Genomic DNA, 17,212 nt, shown 5'->3' with positions numbered 1-17,212 from the left:
TGATAATTTCCTTATCTGTTTATATTATTTTCACAAGTGGAATGTAGGGACTTTGATGTGTCAGCACACTGCAGTCATTGTCCAGACCGTGCTAGAAACATGGCTGGAATTTATATTTCTAAAGTACATGAAAGACTTGTGTGTAAAATCTGTGGAATACTCAACATATTTAGGAAACAACAGATAGAGGCTCAGGAATCCTTAATCAGAGATGGCACAAGGAAGCAACTAAATGAACAGCTAATATGGAAAGTAATTGTGTTCCCTTTCTCTTTCTGGTAGTCTCAATGGAAACAAGAAATTATACACACATTTCAAAACTTCTTCTTCTGGGATTTTCAGAAGACCTGGAACTACAGTTTCTTATGTATGGGATTTTCCTTTTCATGTACCTGGTCACTGTGCTTGGGAATGTGGTCATTATTCTGGCTACAATTGTGGATTTCCACCTGCACACACCCATGTATTTCTTCCTCTCCAACCTGTCATTTGTAGACATTTGCTTCACTTCAACCACTGTCCCAAAGATGCTGGTGAACATTGAGACACACAACAAGGCAATAACTTATGAAGGCTGCATTATCCAGATTTATTTTTTTGCATTATTTGTAGTTTTGGATAACTTCCTCCTGTCTGTGATGGCCTATGATAGGTTTGTGGCTATCTGTCACCCACTGCATTACCAGGTCAGCATGAAGCCCAAGCTATGTGTGTTGCTGGTGTTGGTGTCCTGGATCACAAGCGCCCTGAATTCATTTTTACAGAGCTTAATGGTACTGTGCCTTTCCTTCTGTACACAGGTGGAAATCCCACACTATTTCTGTGAACCTAACCAGTTGGCCCACCTTGCCTGTTCTGACACACTTCTTAATAATATCATGATGAATATTGCAGCTGGATTGTTGGGTGTTGGCCCTCTCACTGGCATCCTTTATTCTTACTCTAAGATAGTTTCATCTGTACATAAAATCTCATCAACTCAGGGCAAATATAAAGCATTTTCCACCTGTGTGTCTCACCTTTTAGTTGTCTCCTTATTTTACTCTACACTTTTAGGAGTGTACCTCAGTGCTGCTGGGAACCAAAATTCACACTCAAGTTCAACAGCTTCAGTGATGTATACTGTGGTCACCCCCATGCTTAACCCCTTCATCTATAGTCTAAGGAATAAAGACATCAAGAGAGCTCTGAAAACACTCTTTAAGAAAATATAAAATTTCCAATTATCCTGTGGCTCAAATAATGCATTTAATCAAACCTCACAGTGAGAAAGTGCAATATTTAATCAGATTGGGGAAGTTGAAATTGCCAAAATTTATCTTCTGCTGTTTCTACTTTATTGACATCAACTTCTCTATAATAAAAGTAAGGGTAAAGAAAGGTCAACCACCTGTGTTGTTTTTTCTCTCTCTCCTCTCTCATATTAAGAATGGCTTGCAATTTTATTTTTCAAAACAGCTATTTTAAAAATTGGATTAGAAAAATTAAACCTCCTATTTAACCATTGGAGCAACATGAAATTCTTTTTTCTAGAAAGGAACAAAGACTTAGTAGCATGCCATTATAATGGAACAAAATAGGTGGCAGCTATACAAAAGAGTAAAATGTACAACACGAATTTTTTTAACAATAACTTCTCAAATCTTGTACAACAGACCAAATTAGTTCTATTTTTATTGTAAAAGGTAATCATGTTGTGGACACCACCTGTGTGAACAAACTAAACACTGGATTTTGTTCTTAGTATAAACAAACTATAGCCATGTGTTGTACACCATCTATTGCAGAAAGCACTCTTGGGACAATTATCCCTTCATGCATCACTACATAAATGTCTCTTTCCAATGATGTAGGTTTTAACACATCTTTGTATATTATAATTGCTCATTGGCTCACTGCATTAACAGTACTCTGATTTCTTACTTAGCTTGGAGTCCACACTACCTAGTGTCCTCACAAGCAAATTCTGATTAGCAAATGACTCCAAGGGAAAGCTACATAAATAGAGATCTTTGAAATAATGACATTCATTGTTTGGAGAAAACAAAAGGAAAATCTTATGATAAACAAGTCAGAAAATGAAATAAAATGACATGGCTATAGATACCTCAAAGATAGTTTCTACAAAGAAAGTACAGAAATGTTCACGATAGAGAATATGCCTAAATGATAACCATGTGAGGCACATGTTAATTAGCAACATTTAGCCATTCCGTAAAGTATATATACTTCATAGCTTTATGCTGCACACCACAAATAAATACAATTTATGTTTCAAATATACAAAGAATGGCCTACCAATTTTGGACTGGCAGCCTCACTATATTATTGCTAGTGACAACAGCAGTAGGGCTACTCTAGATGCAGCAAATCTTACCATGGTCACCTGTCACTTTTTATATTTGGGGAGCTTATCTGCATAACTGGTACAAATAAATTGTCTTTTTACCTTTAGACACCATATATTTTATTTCTTAATACTACAGCTTTGTCTTTTGAAGGGACAATTTTATGAATAGCAATCATCTGCCATCCTGTGCAATATAATCTTTACAGTCAACTAAACATCATCTACACCTTTTCATGACTGCTTTTATGTGAAATTTCTCTGGCTTTTAAATCAGAATCTTCCTTCCTCAGCTTCCCAAGATCAGGGATTATTGGCATATGTCTCTATGTCTGGCTCCAAAATGTGTTTTTATCCACACAAGCTTCATCGTGTTTATAAAAGTTTGCTCTTATATATAATAGTAAGTAGCTATAATCAGTGTGTTACTGTGAGGAACAGGGGAAATAGAACATGTGACGCATGTAGCTCTTGTGGGATAAGACCTCATAAAGGAATCTAATGGAATATTTTAATCACAGTTGTTACTTCATTTTGTTGTCAATGCCTTGAAGTGTGTCCAATGTGGAAAGCAAATTTGAATTCATTTATGAGTACAAAGGATGAAAATATTTGTTTAGGTACTGTTTCTTCCATTGCTCCTGAGTTGTATATATTTGTCACTTTATTTCCAGATTTTGTTATTTAAATTCTGAATTAGAGACTCATGTAGAGATTATTAGGTGATTGCTTCAGATCTATTTATTCAAAATTTATTTCAGACTTTCATTCATATTCATTGAGTATTGTTTGAGTCCACTTATTTATCTCATCACTGTTTTTAGTGTATACAAATCTTTTATTTTTCTATACAAGTGCCCACCTTGGTATGAACACAAACAAAAAGAGCAATACATGTGATATTTCAACTCAACCCAATCTGAAATTGGACTAGAAAATGTACACTAGAATGGAATAAATGCATGGATGCTATAATGTCCCCAGGGTTAAATCCTGTAAAAAATTGAACACATCGTCATGGCTGAGGCAGAATCTTACATGGACTCTTACAGTGAGAGCTGTTCTCAGAGCCAGAGTCCCTAAGCAAATTTATACCAAATTTGAAATAATTTAACATGATATTGTGTTGTGGATTTTGTATAGATGTTCATCAAGGACATTGGCCTGTAGTTTTCCCTTGGAGCATCTTTAACTAAATCATACTCTTATAACACAGACACCTAAATCCTAAATAAGTTTCCATCCTATTTGAAGCACAGGGCATCACTGAAACCAAAATACTGCATTTGGAAACTCAGAAATGGTGTTTTCATATGTAACATCAAGTGTGGTTATGGAACAACCTGGTATATTTAACTAATCGATTGTGTATCTTGCACATATGCAGTTTTTCCCCTTAAAACTACACATCAAAAAAGCCACCTCAACAAAAAAATACAAAGGACCACACGGCACCTCTGTAATTAAAAAAATACTTATTACTTCAGCATCTTCAGGGCCCTATTTCTTTCCTCAAAACCCTCAGACAGAATCTTCCCCAAGTCTCCCTCTTCCTCATTCTGATTACCACTGTGGTTTTGTTCTGAACTGTGACATATGAAACAAGCAACACCCTCAGGACCTTTGCACCACTCCTTCTTCCTGCCAGACACACCCTGTACAGATAACCGAGTGAAAACCTTCTTCTTCTATTATGTCCTTTCAAATGACATCTATTTACATCCCTTGCATGGACTCATTAAAAAAAAACCTCCATATTCTCTGCTTTGACCAACCCTTGATGTCTGTGGAGCAGTTATTAACTTTCTATAACTTGATAATATTATGTGATGCTTTCATAAATGTATACATAGAGTAGTTGTCAAAATATCTCCTAGAATATTAATCATGTTTTGGATAGATATTTAAAATCTTATTGTGTATCTTAGTTTTTCATAAGTTACAAATTTTCTTTCCTTTACCCATGATTGAATGGCTGGGAGTTTTAATTTTCAATGGCATTCCTAAGTGCATGCAAGAGTTCTTCGGTAAAACAAAATGATAAACAATAGTGAGAGAGGCACAGGAGCTCCCAATGAGTCATGACACAGGGAATATCCTAAAGGACACTAAATACAAAAATTAGCCACATTATTTCTCTTTCCCCATGGTCAGTTAAAGCACATGTAACCACAAAATAATACAAGGATTTTAGAATTCCTTCCAGGATATTCAAAGCAAAACTAAAGACCCTCCGTCATGGGCTCTTTCTCTATACATACCTGATAACAGTTGTTGGGAAATTGATCATCATTCTGGCCATGATCTCAAATGTACCCCTGCACATGCCAAAATATTTCTTCCACTCCAGCTTTACCTTGGTGGACATTTGTTTCACCTCGAAAACTGTCCCAAAGGTGTGGTGAACATCCAGACAAAGAGTAGGAGCAAGGTCATAATTTATGAAGGTTGAGTCATCCAGATATTTTTTCCCATTATTTGTGGAGCTTAACAACTTCCTCCTGGCTGTATTAAACTATGAGAATGCTGTAGCCATCTGTCACTCCTGCATTAAACAGTCACATGAAGCCCCAGCTCTCTGAATTGCTGGTGCTGGTGTCCTGGGTCACTAGTGCCTTGAATTCCTTATTACAGAGTCTTATGGCATTGCAGCTGTCCTTCTGCACAGAGATGGAAATTCCACACTGTTTTGTAAACATAACCAGCTGGTTCACCTTGCCCACTCTGACATTTTCTTAATAATATGGTGAAGAATTTATTAATCTGACTGATGTATGGGAATCACTTGCCAGCATCTTTTACTCTTAGTCCATCCGTGCAACCTTATCAACTCATAAGTGCACACCATTTTCCACCTATTTGTCTCAATTCTCAGTAGTCTCCTTATTTTAATGTGAACTCCTGAGAGTGTAACTCAATTCTGCTGTGACAAAAGCTCACATATAAGTGTCACAGCCTCCCTGATGCACACCATGGTCAACCACTTGCTCAACCCCTTCATCTGCAATCTGAGGAACAGGACATCAAGAAAGCTCTGAAAAGGTTTTTGAAAAAGAAACAATAAAAGTGACCATTGTAGTGAGCCTTAAAATATGCTATTTATCATAAGCCATGTAGTTGCAGAGCTAGAACTTAGAATATTTCAGTTCCTTTCTTTTCTAGAGTTTTTTTTTATTTCACCTTATCTATACAATTATTATTTCATCTTATAAACTTTCTGCTCACTCTGTGACATCTAAGCAGTGTTTCCCTTAATAACTTTGGTACTACCTCAAAGTATTTATCACTCATGTGTTGGAAAGATGGTGAATTTCCCTTTTATCATGGGATAACATGGGTTGCTTAAGAATAATTCTTAAAATGACAGATCATAACAAATTATCTTCTTTTTTTGTTACTGTACACAATATTGTGTTATATTCCACCTATGTAGAAAAGCCACACTACATAGAAAAAACTACTTAAGTGGCTATTTCAGTAATTTTACAGTAGAGGAAATCCAGACCCTTCAGTTTTGGACATGTGGGTTTATCATGCCATCAATTATTACTATTTTAATGGCTCTTCCTGAAAACATTACATTGCCGTGGTACAGTGTGCTCTGTAATTCAGCAACAATTTTACTCTCAACCAACAGGATTTTGTTATGTTATTCAGCTTGGTGTCCACAGTACCTACCATAATCCCTGAAAGAAGTCATTATCAGTACACATTCAAGTGAAGTCCACAGAGAAGTTCAAATTTGAATTAATAAATTGATTGTTTTGATCTTAGAATGTGAGAAGTCCTTCAAGATGATGATTTTATTGTCTGCAGGGTACATTGTATTACTAAGAAATGCAAATAAAGCACAACATCTATGAATAAACTCAACCAACGAAGTGAAATTCCCCTACAATGAAAATTACAAGACATGGGGAAAAACCCAGAGCTACACCATATTATTTTTTACAAATTAACCTAATATATGCAAGACAGCCTCTTCAACAAATGATGCTGGGAAAACTGTTCATTTACCTACAGAAGACTGAAACTAGACCCCATCTCTCACCCTGTACAAAACTCAACTCCAAATGGGTCAAAAATGTTAATTTGTATTTGGAAGCAATGCAGGTTAGCAGAGGGAAAAACCTGGTTGGTGATATACACATAGGTAATTATTTATGAATGGATTCCAATTCCCCAGGAAATAAGGAGAAGACTTATTTGACTTCATCAAGTTAAAAAGTTTCTGTACATCAAAAGAATGTAGAAGTATTTCAACAATTATTCAACAGATAAAGGCCTAAAATCCAGAACACACAAAGATGTCAGAAAAGTAAACAACAAAAGAACAAATAATTCATTTAATAAATGGGCAAATGAATTGAACAAACATTTCTGAAAAGAGGCTAATTATTAAATAAATACATGAAGAAGTGTTCAACTTTAGCCATAAATGGATGCAAATCAAAACTACACTAAGAATCCATCTCATCCCATCAGATTGGCAAGAAAACAAACAAATGCTGGTGAGGATGCAAGGAAAAAGGAACCCTTGTACACTGTTGATGAGGATATAAACAACTACAAACACTGTGAAAATTAGTATGGGGGTTCGTTGAAGAAACTAAAAATAGACTTATCTTATGACTCCACCATATCTAAGCATATATCCAAAGACTGTAAAGCAAAACATAACAGAGATACTTACTTGTATATCCATGTTTATCATTAACAATAGCTAAAGTGGAATCAGCTGAGGTGGTCAACAACCAATAAAATAAAGAAAATATTATATATAAGATGTAATATTATTCAGCCAAAAAGAAAGGTTAAATTACATCATCTGAAGGAATAAGCCAAGTGAATGATTGAGATAATCCAAGCTCAAAAGTCCAAATATATGCTCTTACACATTTGTTGAACCTGGGCCTATGATGATAATGATGATAAGCATGTGACATGCATGTGAATGGGGGATGGCCTGGAGGGGAAATCAACAGTAATGATGAGGGAAAAGAATGGATATTGGGCAAAGTAAATGAAATATATATGGATATATATATATATATAAAACTTATTACTTTGTTTCATGCACTCGCTATATGAAGACACTATAATGAAAACCACAAAACAGTTTGAAAAAGGAGGTAAAAGGAATAAAATAGATGAGACTACTTAAAAGTACACTGTACACATGTATGGGATTTTCAAAATGAAGCATACATATTATTAATGTATGCTTATTCAAAAATATTATGAAACTATTAGTAAAAGCAAATGAGTCATATCATGACAACTCAAAAACACCTATTGAGGCCAGCTAGCACAGAGACTGGTGGCAAGAGAATTAAAAAGAAAGCCAAAACAAAGGGCATGAAAATCAAAGTGATCTAGAAGCAGGAGACAAAACTGCAAAATTGCTAGGATACTAAGATTAAACATTGGACCAAAGAAAGAAAGCACATGCACTCATCTTCTCAGCACTTCTCATTTTCCCATTAAGTAGCATATACAAGAGTTTCTCCCACTTCTTCCAAATGAGTAATGCACAAAGAATGCAAAAATTCCTGTTAAAGAAAGTCGTTGGATAAAAACAGTGGCCATAAAAGTTACAAGAAACAGACATGCCATGCATGTCACAAAACCCTTTAATTAGTATGACCACCTTGAACCAATGTGTCCATGTTTTGGTGATAGCATCAAGAGTGAAACAGCAAAATGAATGACTTTTACCAGGTACTGAACATAAAGAACATACTTACCTGGAGTAAAGCAGAAGGTAAATTCTCCTAGCCTTCTCCTGTAGAGAGGTGTCTACCACACACACACAGGAAGCACTTGGAGTGCATTTACCTATCTCTTACTTGTTCTACACCACGTATTAAAGTTTTTGCCCACAAGTCCCTCCCAAACAAAAAATAAAAAATAAAGAACAAAAAACAGATACCTTAAAGCAACTGAGGCCAATAGGAAAAGGGGACCAGGAACTAGAGAAAAGGTTAGATTAAAAGGAATTAACCTAGAAGGTAACACCCACGCACAGGAAATCAATGTGAGTCAATGCCCTGTATAGCTATCCTTACCTCAACCAGCAAAACCCCTTGTTCCTTCCTATTATTGCTTATACTCTCTCTACAACAAAATTAGAGATAAGGGCAAAATAGTTTCTGCTGGGTATTGAGGGGGGGAGCGGGAGGGGGTGGAGTGGGTGGTAAGGGAGGGGGTGGGGGCAGGGGGGAGAAATAAACCAAGCCTTGTATGCACATATGAATAATAAAAGAAAAATGAAAAAAAAAAAAGAACAAAAAACTGAATGTCAGAGGATAAAGCCAGATTAAATTGAGTGGATTCAAAATAAACTGTACAAAAAATTTAATGGAGCACCAAAAATTAAGAGAAACAACTCATAACACTAATAATTCAATGCTATTGACATCCATCATTAATTTTATAACAACCTAGATATAAGAAACCATAATGAAAAAACCCTGAAATTTTGTGGCATGTATCGTATATTGACTTACTGTTTGTTGAATGAGTAAGAACTACATCTCAGTATATAGGCACATTTCACATATTGCTGAGCTTAATGTTCACTTCCCTTTCTAGCATGGTAAATAAACACAGCAGTGAATTAATTAACCCAGCAAGCAAACAGCCACAGCAATCTCTCAGCTCTGGGCTAAGATGTATTGACTCCCAGATGGCTTGAGGTAACTCTTGTTAACTTCCTTATCTCAGAAGCTCTCCTGTTGAACTTGCTGGCATCTCTTTCTCACCTGGATGGATTTTCCCAATGGAAAGTCTCCAGACTGAAGTTGAAATTTTTTTCCAGATGATTAATGCTCAGGCTGTGTGATGAGACAGGTCTGCAGGAAAGAGCCAAGTGTCACTCCCTCAGCCAGATGAGGACTCGAAAGACATACATATGTGGTACAGACCGAGGTAGCATGTGGTGAGGCATAAGAGCAGGAAAGGTGTTTGCACTGCTGAAAAACATGGCAGGTGCTCAGGAGATTTCTGTCTATTATTTCAGTAAGACAGGTACTTTCAAATGTTGTTTGGAAATACTGGTGAAGTAGCTCAAGTTGGTAGATGAGTAAGAATGTTAGCACCATATGGAAAACAATATTGTGTCAAACAAACTAGATTCTTAGGTTCTTATTTTTGTGGTAACAGAGTCTCTTAAAATTTTAAAGGATAGGATCTGATACTGGCAGCCATTTCTTTTGTTTCAATGAATAATACTCCATTCCTCAAATTTCTTCCTCTCTTTATTTTGCTAATATGATACCTGTTTTATATATATATATATATATATATATATGTTTACTACTTTCTATTACAATTGTTTTTATCAGGAGGTATAATTTATCAGGCATAAAACATGTGCATTTTACTTTATGAAGTCATACTATCTAATCTAGCATATAAAAGCATCTTCTTTAACTTCTACATACTTCATAGTGTTTATTATGTTTACCAATATATGCATAATATATCTCTTGTCCTTCCTTGAGTTATTTTTCCTTCCTTATTAATTTTAGGAATTTCTTTAATAGTGTTAAATATTCTTACTGAATAAAACTCAGACTGACAGTTTTGCAATTCTCTTTTATGAGACTACTGGAAGAATATTTGACTTTAGTAATTTGCATCTAATTATTTAAAAACTGATCACTAGTATTTTTGATAGTCCCAAACTAGTTGGAATTTTAAGTTTATGTATCCAATATTTTTTCTTAAATGATTGAAAAAAATCAATCATCTATGCATCTATTCTTTTTATAGATCTATTCATCTATGCATCTATTCTTTTTTTATGCACTGACGGGAAGGAGAAAGAAAGTTAATGGCATAAATGACAGGAGAAGATCATGGATAAAGGATGGAGGTGGAAAAAGTGAGAGTAAGGAAGCAAACAAAAATAAAATGGGAGATAGAGTATTTTATCTGTTTGGTTAGTTTCAAAACGTTAAGGTATTTTCAATCACTATTATGTATGAAACCAGAATGATGGAAAATGTTTTTAAAAAGGAATATAAGAAAATGATAAGAATAACTGAAGAGATGAATTTGATCAAAGTATATTATATAGATGAATAGAAATACCACACTAAAACCCATTTGTACAATTAATATATGCTAATAACTTTCAAAAAATCCAATATGAAAGCCAGGATCTCAAAATTAAAAACATGACAATTAGCCTTTCCTCTGTCTTCCCAAACCTACTGAAGTACAAGTCCTCTGGTGATGCTTCCTTCCACTCAGCAGAACCCTCACTCCAGCACCATGTCCATTGACCTGATGGTGTAAATTCTTCATCCCTAGACTTAGGGACACAAGCTTCATTTCTATCATAGAATTAAACACAAAGTATTATGAAGGACCTGTTTTTATCTTCAACACTACATTTATATCAAAATGAAAACATGGCTCTTGAAAAATTTTACTTTCCCAGTGCCCAGCACTTTTCTTGACACAGAGCAAGGGCTCAGAAATGTTATATTTGGCTTAAGAAGTATTTTTATGTGTGCTGGGTAGCATTCATATAATGCTTTCTGAGTGGTTTTATTCTTGGCTCTCCACTATCTCTCCACAGGTGACCAGGAGAGGCATGATATACTAACATGAATACAAAGCAGTGCTGTAGAGTTGCATTGGATGTATTCATAGATATATGGGAGAAGTAAGCTGTATTTTCTACTGTTTTGTGTGGGTGGTAAAGAGATCTGCACAGAGATATGAGCACTATTATTTTATCACGGGAAAAGAGTGGAATAAACACTTGTTGGAATAGAAGTGACAAAAATTTACATAACCAATACATATGATAGTAAAACTTAAAATATTCAGTCAGACTGAAACACATAGAATGTGGGAATGAGTGGTAGAATATGGTATAGAAAAGGGACAAAAAACCAATATTGCACATTTATAGACTTTATAATTATCACTTTGGTAATGTTCATATTTGAATTAATAAATGTTATATGCCACAATCTCTGCTAAGTGAGGATTTGTTTAGAAATTTATTGAGGCCCCCAATATGGTAAAGAATGCAGTTAGTCTACATAAATATTCTTTATACACATGGGAATTATGGTAAATTCAAAGTAATGCTCCTCGTACATAGGATGAACACTGCACACATTGATGTCATTCCTTATTGCTTATAGTTTTTGAGAAACAAAATTCTCCACACATACTGTAAAATAAAGATGTGATTAATATACTTATTATCCTCAGTCTGATGTGAAAATGTTATGAATGCAATTTTTGGGATGGAATTAAATATCTTTTTAGTACAAAAATGTTTCTGGCAGTTCAGGGCTTTGAACTCATGGCCTCACACCTGTTAGGCAGGTGCTCTACCATCTGAGCCACTCCAATAGCCTTCCTTTTAGACAGTACTGTAAAATCCCATAGTTTATATGACTATGGTATTTCTTATGTTTATTTCTATGACACATGTCTGAAATTCTGCATATCAAGTAAAAAATTTACAGCTCATTGGACAGAGAAAGAAGGAAGGAAAGAAGGAAGGGAGGAAGGTAGGAAGGAAGGAAGGAAGGAAGGAAGGAAGGAAGGAAGGAAGGAAGGAAGGAAGGAAGGAAGGAAAGGAACAAGAGAGAGAAGGAAAGAGAACTAAGACAATTGTGGTGATGGGTGCACACGTATGTATTCTGAACCCTGGAGGAAGCAGGAGGATTATGAATTCAAGGACTATATGGACTAAATAACCAGTTTGAGGTCTGACTGGGTGACATATATCACGTATTTTAAAAAAAACAGAAATGAAATGAAATATGACAGGAAAACAAAATAAAATGCAGAAGTTACAAAAAACAAAATTGTATTCTAAAAATAAATTTGGTGTAACTTTAATAAGATTGATCACTAAGAAAGAGTAAAATTGAAAAGATTCATTTGTACAACTCTACATAAAAAAGAACATCATGAAAATATAAACAAGGTCATATTGATACATTTAAAGATACAGATAAAATTCTCAAATTCTCAGGTAATTAAAGATAATCACTGTACTAGAAGCGAATGAAAATATCTGAAGGTCTGAGAGTATATCACAGGGATAAAGCACATGCATAGGATACACAAGGTTCCCAAGTCAACCCCCACCATACAGTACAAGATTTCCATACCCTGATACATAATAAGGCAGTATAATCCACAGTTCAATCACTTCCCACATTTTTGTAGTATTTTTAGTTTTAAAACAATTTTATTAACATATATTAGTTGCACAGGTAAGATTCAATGTGACATTTACATACATGCTTACAATGTATCATAATTACATTCACCCCTTCATTCTCCCTCATATCCCTCCCATTAGAACAATTTAAACATATTTCATTGTTCCATTTTCACACATGCATACGAAGTTCATTGACCATATTCCCCCTCATCACCCACTCATTTTAACCTCCCAGTCCTCCTGATACCTACCCCTTGACAAGTACAGTCTGTCATTCATTTTAGAATATACTGGGGGATTTGTCATGGTATTTCACTCATGCACATAATGTACTTTAATCAGATAAACCCTCTATTACTTCCTCTTTCTATTATGCTGCTCCTTTATTATTCAGCTGCTTTTAGTAGGATTTGATATACCATCTTCCTACAGAGATAGTATGTATTTTCATATTTCAGTGTAGGAACATCAAGAAACCTCTTTGAACACTGACATAAAAATTATTAGTGAAATACAGGACTGTAAAATAGGTACGATGTGGGGAGGGGGTACTGGGAAGTGTGGAAGGGTGAAAGCAGGACATTAAGGTGAGGAAGTAAGTTTGATGGACTTCATATAATTATACAAAATAGAACAACAAAATCTCTTGCAATTGCTTTAAGTGGGGTTGGGAGGGTGTCAAGGAGGAGAGAAGGGAAAAAATAAATTTTAAATACTTAATGTAAAAAATTTAAAAAATAAAAAAAATTTCTCTAGAAATAGATATAATATATGTGTATATAAGATCATATATGTATTTATTTGTATATTTATTCAGGTATACCTTCCATGTATCAGTGGAAATATGTAACCTTTGTCCTTTGAAGTCTGGCTTTCTACATTTAACAATAAGACCTAGTTACATTCTTTTTCTTGAAAACAACATAACTTAATTTTTCTTTATGGCTGAATAATACTCCATTGTGTAAAAACACCTCATATTCTTAATCCATTCATCAGATTTAGGGCATTTGGGCAATTTCCATTTTTTGACTATTGTAAACAGTGTTGCAGTAAGTATGGATGTGCAAATGTCACTACTGTGTCCTGGCTTGCATTCCTTCAAGAATATGCAGGAGTTGCATATCACTGGATATGCAACAGTAGGTATATTTTGTGTTTATTGAGGAACTGCCATACTGCTTTCCAATGTGATTGCACTAATTTGCATTCCTACCAACAGAATGTAAGGGTTCCTTTCATGCTGCATCCTCAAGAGCATTTATTATTGTGTTGCTGATCCATTCTAACTGGGGTGAGGTGAAATCTCCATGTTGTTTTGATTTCATTTCCTTTATGACCAAGGATGTTGGGCATTTCTTCACACAATTATTTGCTATGTGTGCATCTTCTGAGAATTGTCTGTTCAGTTAATTTGCCATTTATTTATTGGGTTGGTGATTCTTTGTGGGGTTGTTTTTTGAGTTCCCTGTGTATTCTGATTATAAATCCATTGTCAGATGTATGGTTGGTGAAGATGTTCTCCCATTCTATAAGCTGTCTCTTCTATCTAATCACTATTTCCATTGCTGTGCAGAAGCTTTTTTATTTGATGTAGTCCCATTTGTCAATACATTCTCTTATTTTCTGAGGTATTGCAGTTGGTATAGGAAGTTACTACCTATGACTATATGTTCCAGTGTTTTCCCTATTCTTTTCTATAGTACTTTCACAGTTTCAGAAATTATATTAAGATCTCTTATTCTCTTAGAATCTATACTAGTACAAGATGACAGAAAGCAATCTAGCTTCAATCTTCTATAGGTGGGCTATTTTCAGGGTCTATTATTCTACTCCATTGGTTTTCTGCCACTATCATGCTGTTTTTATTACTATGGCTTTCTAATATAGTTTGAAGTCAAGTACTGTGATACCTCATGTTGCTCTTTTTGCTCAGAATTGCCTTGACTATTTAAGGTCTTTTCGGCTTCCCTATGAATTTTAGGATGGATTTTTCTATCTCTTTGAAGAATACTGAAATTTTCATGGGGATTTCATTGAACATATAGATTACTTTGAATCTGGTATAGCCGTTTTCATATTGATTCTGCTGATATAAGAGCATGGGATGGCCTTCCATCTTATAAGGTCTTCTTTCATAGTTTTATACTTTTCATTGTTTAAGTCTTTCACTTCCTTCATTAAATTTATATTTACGTATTTTAAATATTTTGATGCTATTGTGGATGTTATTGTTTTGAATTTCATTTTCTATTCATTGTTCTTGCTTTGAAATGCTAATGATTTTTATATTGATTTTGCCCTGTTACTTTGCTGAACATATTTATGAGATACAAGAGTTTTGGTAGAGTTTTTTAGGTGTAAGAGCACGTAATCTTCAAACAGGGCTAATGTGACTTCTTCCTTACCTAGGTGAAACAAAAGAACTCAGAGAAGACCTCAACAAAAATGAAAGTGAAACAAAGGACACTATAAAAAAGAGCTGCATGAATTAAAGAGGACAACACAAAATATAAAAGAAGAGTTGAACAAGGGTATGGAAAACCTCAGAAGAAAGAATCAAGCAGAAATTGTGGAATTAAAAAACCCTAGAGTCAAACAAAGTGGAAGGCCATTCCAGTAGAATAGAACAAGTGGAAGACAGAATCTTAGAGCTCAAGGATAAAATAGAAATTAAAGAAAAAATAGTAGAAGCCTCAATAAAAAAACTCAAGAGCTGTGAAAGGTTTATGCATTTACCTCAGTGATTCTATCAAAAGACCAAACCTGAGAATCATGGGCACTGAAGAAGGAAAAGAGTTGCAAGTCAAAGGGATATGTAACGTATTCAATAAAATAATAACAGAAAATTTCCCAAATGAGAAAATTTTGCTCGTTCAGGTACAGGAAGCCTCCAGGATACTACACAGACTTGCCCAAAATAAAACCTCCCCAAAATATATTATTAAAACAACAAGCATAGCAAACAGAGAAAGAATATTGAAGGCTGTAAGAGAGAAGAAACCAATAACATGTAAAGGCAAATCCATCAAAATAACATCAGATTTCTCAATGGAAACCTTAAAAGCAAGAATGGCTTAGAGTGAGGTATTTCAGGCACTGAATGAAAATAACTTCAACCCTAGGACACTCTACCCAGCAAAACTATCACTCAAAGTTGAAGGAGCAATAAAAATCTTAACTGATAAACAGAAACTAAAACAGTATATGACCCCCAAGCCACCACTACAGAAGATTCTACAAGAAATTCTGCTCACAGAAGATGAAAGCAAAAAAAAACCATGAGAGGACAGGAAGTATCAACCACAGATGAAGAAAAGAAAAGCAACCGGAGAGTAGCACTGATTCAACTGCACCCAACCAATTCTTAAAGAACAAACACAGCTAAGTGGAAGGAATCACAACGTACCTACTAACATTCACACTAAATGCTAACAGACACAACTCCCCCAACAAAAGTACCATTTGGCAAATGGGGTTAAAAAGGAAAATCTGACAATCTATTGTTTGCAAGAGACCCATTTTATTGACAGAAATAAACAATGGCTTAGGATGAAAGGCTAGAAGAAGATTTGCCAAGCCAATGGCCCACCAAAACATCAGGGATAGCAATACTTATATCAAAGTAGATTTCAAACTTAACATAAGTCAAACGAGACAAGGTCACTTCATACTAAAAAAAACCAAAACGGGCAATACATCAAAAGGAAATAACAATTACCAACCTACATGCACTTAATGTCAGTGCACCCAATTTCATCAGACATGCACTTAAGTACTTCAGAGCACATATAGATTTCAACACAGTGGTAGTGGGAAAGTTTAATAACCCTCTATCACCAACAGATAAGTCAATCAGATGAAAAATCAACAAACAAACCCTAGAACTAAAAGCCACAATAGACCAATGGATTTAATTGAGGTCTGCAGAAAATTTACTCTGCCACAGCAAAATACACACTATTCTCAGCAGCCCATGGAACTTTCTACAAAATAGAACATATCTTCAGGTACAAAACAAGCATCAGTAAATATAAGAAAACTGAAACAATACCCTGCATACTCTGATCTCAATCCAATAAAACTAGAGCTCAGCAAAAGCAGCAGCAGAAAATACACAAACAAATGAAGGCTGAACAACACACTGCTCAATGATCAGTGGGTCAAAGCTGAAATAAAGGAGGAAATCAAAAGGCTTCTGGAATTTAAAGAAAATGAACACACAACCTGTCAGAAACTATGGGACACAGCAGAGGCAGTCCTCAGAGGAAAGTTTATAACTATATAGTAAAAGCACAAAAGATCTCAAATAAACTACCTAATGCTATATCTCAAACTCCTAGAAAAACCAGGACAAGCTAAACCCAAGAAAGCAGAAGGAGAAAAATAATAAACATAAGGACCCAAATCAACAAAATAGAGACCCCCCAAAAAAAAACATGCAAAGAATAAATGAAACAAAAAGATGGTTCCTCTACAACATAAACAAGATTGACAAGCCCCTGGCAAATCTCACTAAAATGAGGGGAGACAAGTGTGAAATTAGTAAAATTTAAAATGAAAAGTGGGAGTTAACAACAAACACCAAGGCTATCCAGGGAATCATCAAGGACTACTTTGAGAATCTATATTCAAATAAATTAGAAAATCTTGAAGAA

General features: G+C 34.9%; 1 protein-coding gene across 1 annotated transcript; it reads left to right on the top strand.

Moving 5' to 3' along the window:
* The first annotated feature begins 287 nt into the window (after positions 1-287).
* LOC109676079 (olfactory receptor 7A10-like) lies at positions 288-1,214 on the top strand. Its single transcript, XM_020152596.2, has one exon. It carries the CDS (start codon positions 288-290, stop codon positions 1,212-1,214), a length of 927 nt encoding a protein of 308 aa, XP_020008185.2.
* The last annotated feature ends 15,998 nt before the right edge of the window (positions 1,215-17,212 follow it).

This window comes from Castor canadensis, chromosome 14, assembly GCF_047511655.1.
Source record: "Castor canadensis chromosome 14, mCasCan1.hap1v2, whole genome shotgun sequence".
In the NCBI taxonomy this organism is placed as follows: domain Eukaryota; kingdom Metazoa; phylum Chordata; class Mammalia; order Rodentia; family Castoridae; genus Castor; species Castor canadensis.
Note: the sequence above shows the minus strand (reverse complement) of the source record. Positions and strands in the feature narration are given on the sequence as shown.

Bases quoted from the DNA above. Each gene is read 5' to 3' on its own strand.
- LOC109676079 (XM_020152596.2), top strand. From the start codon at position 288: ATGGAAACAAGAAATTATACACACATTTCAAAACTTCTTCTTCTGGGA.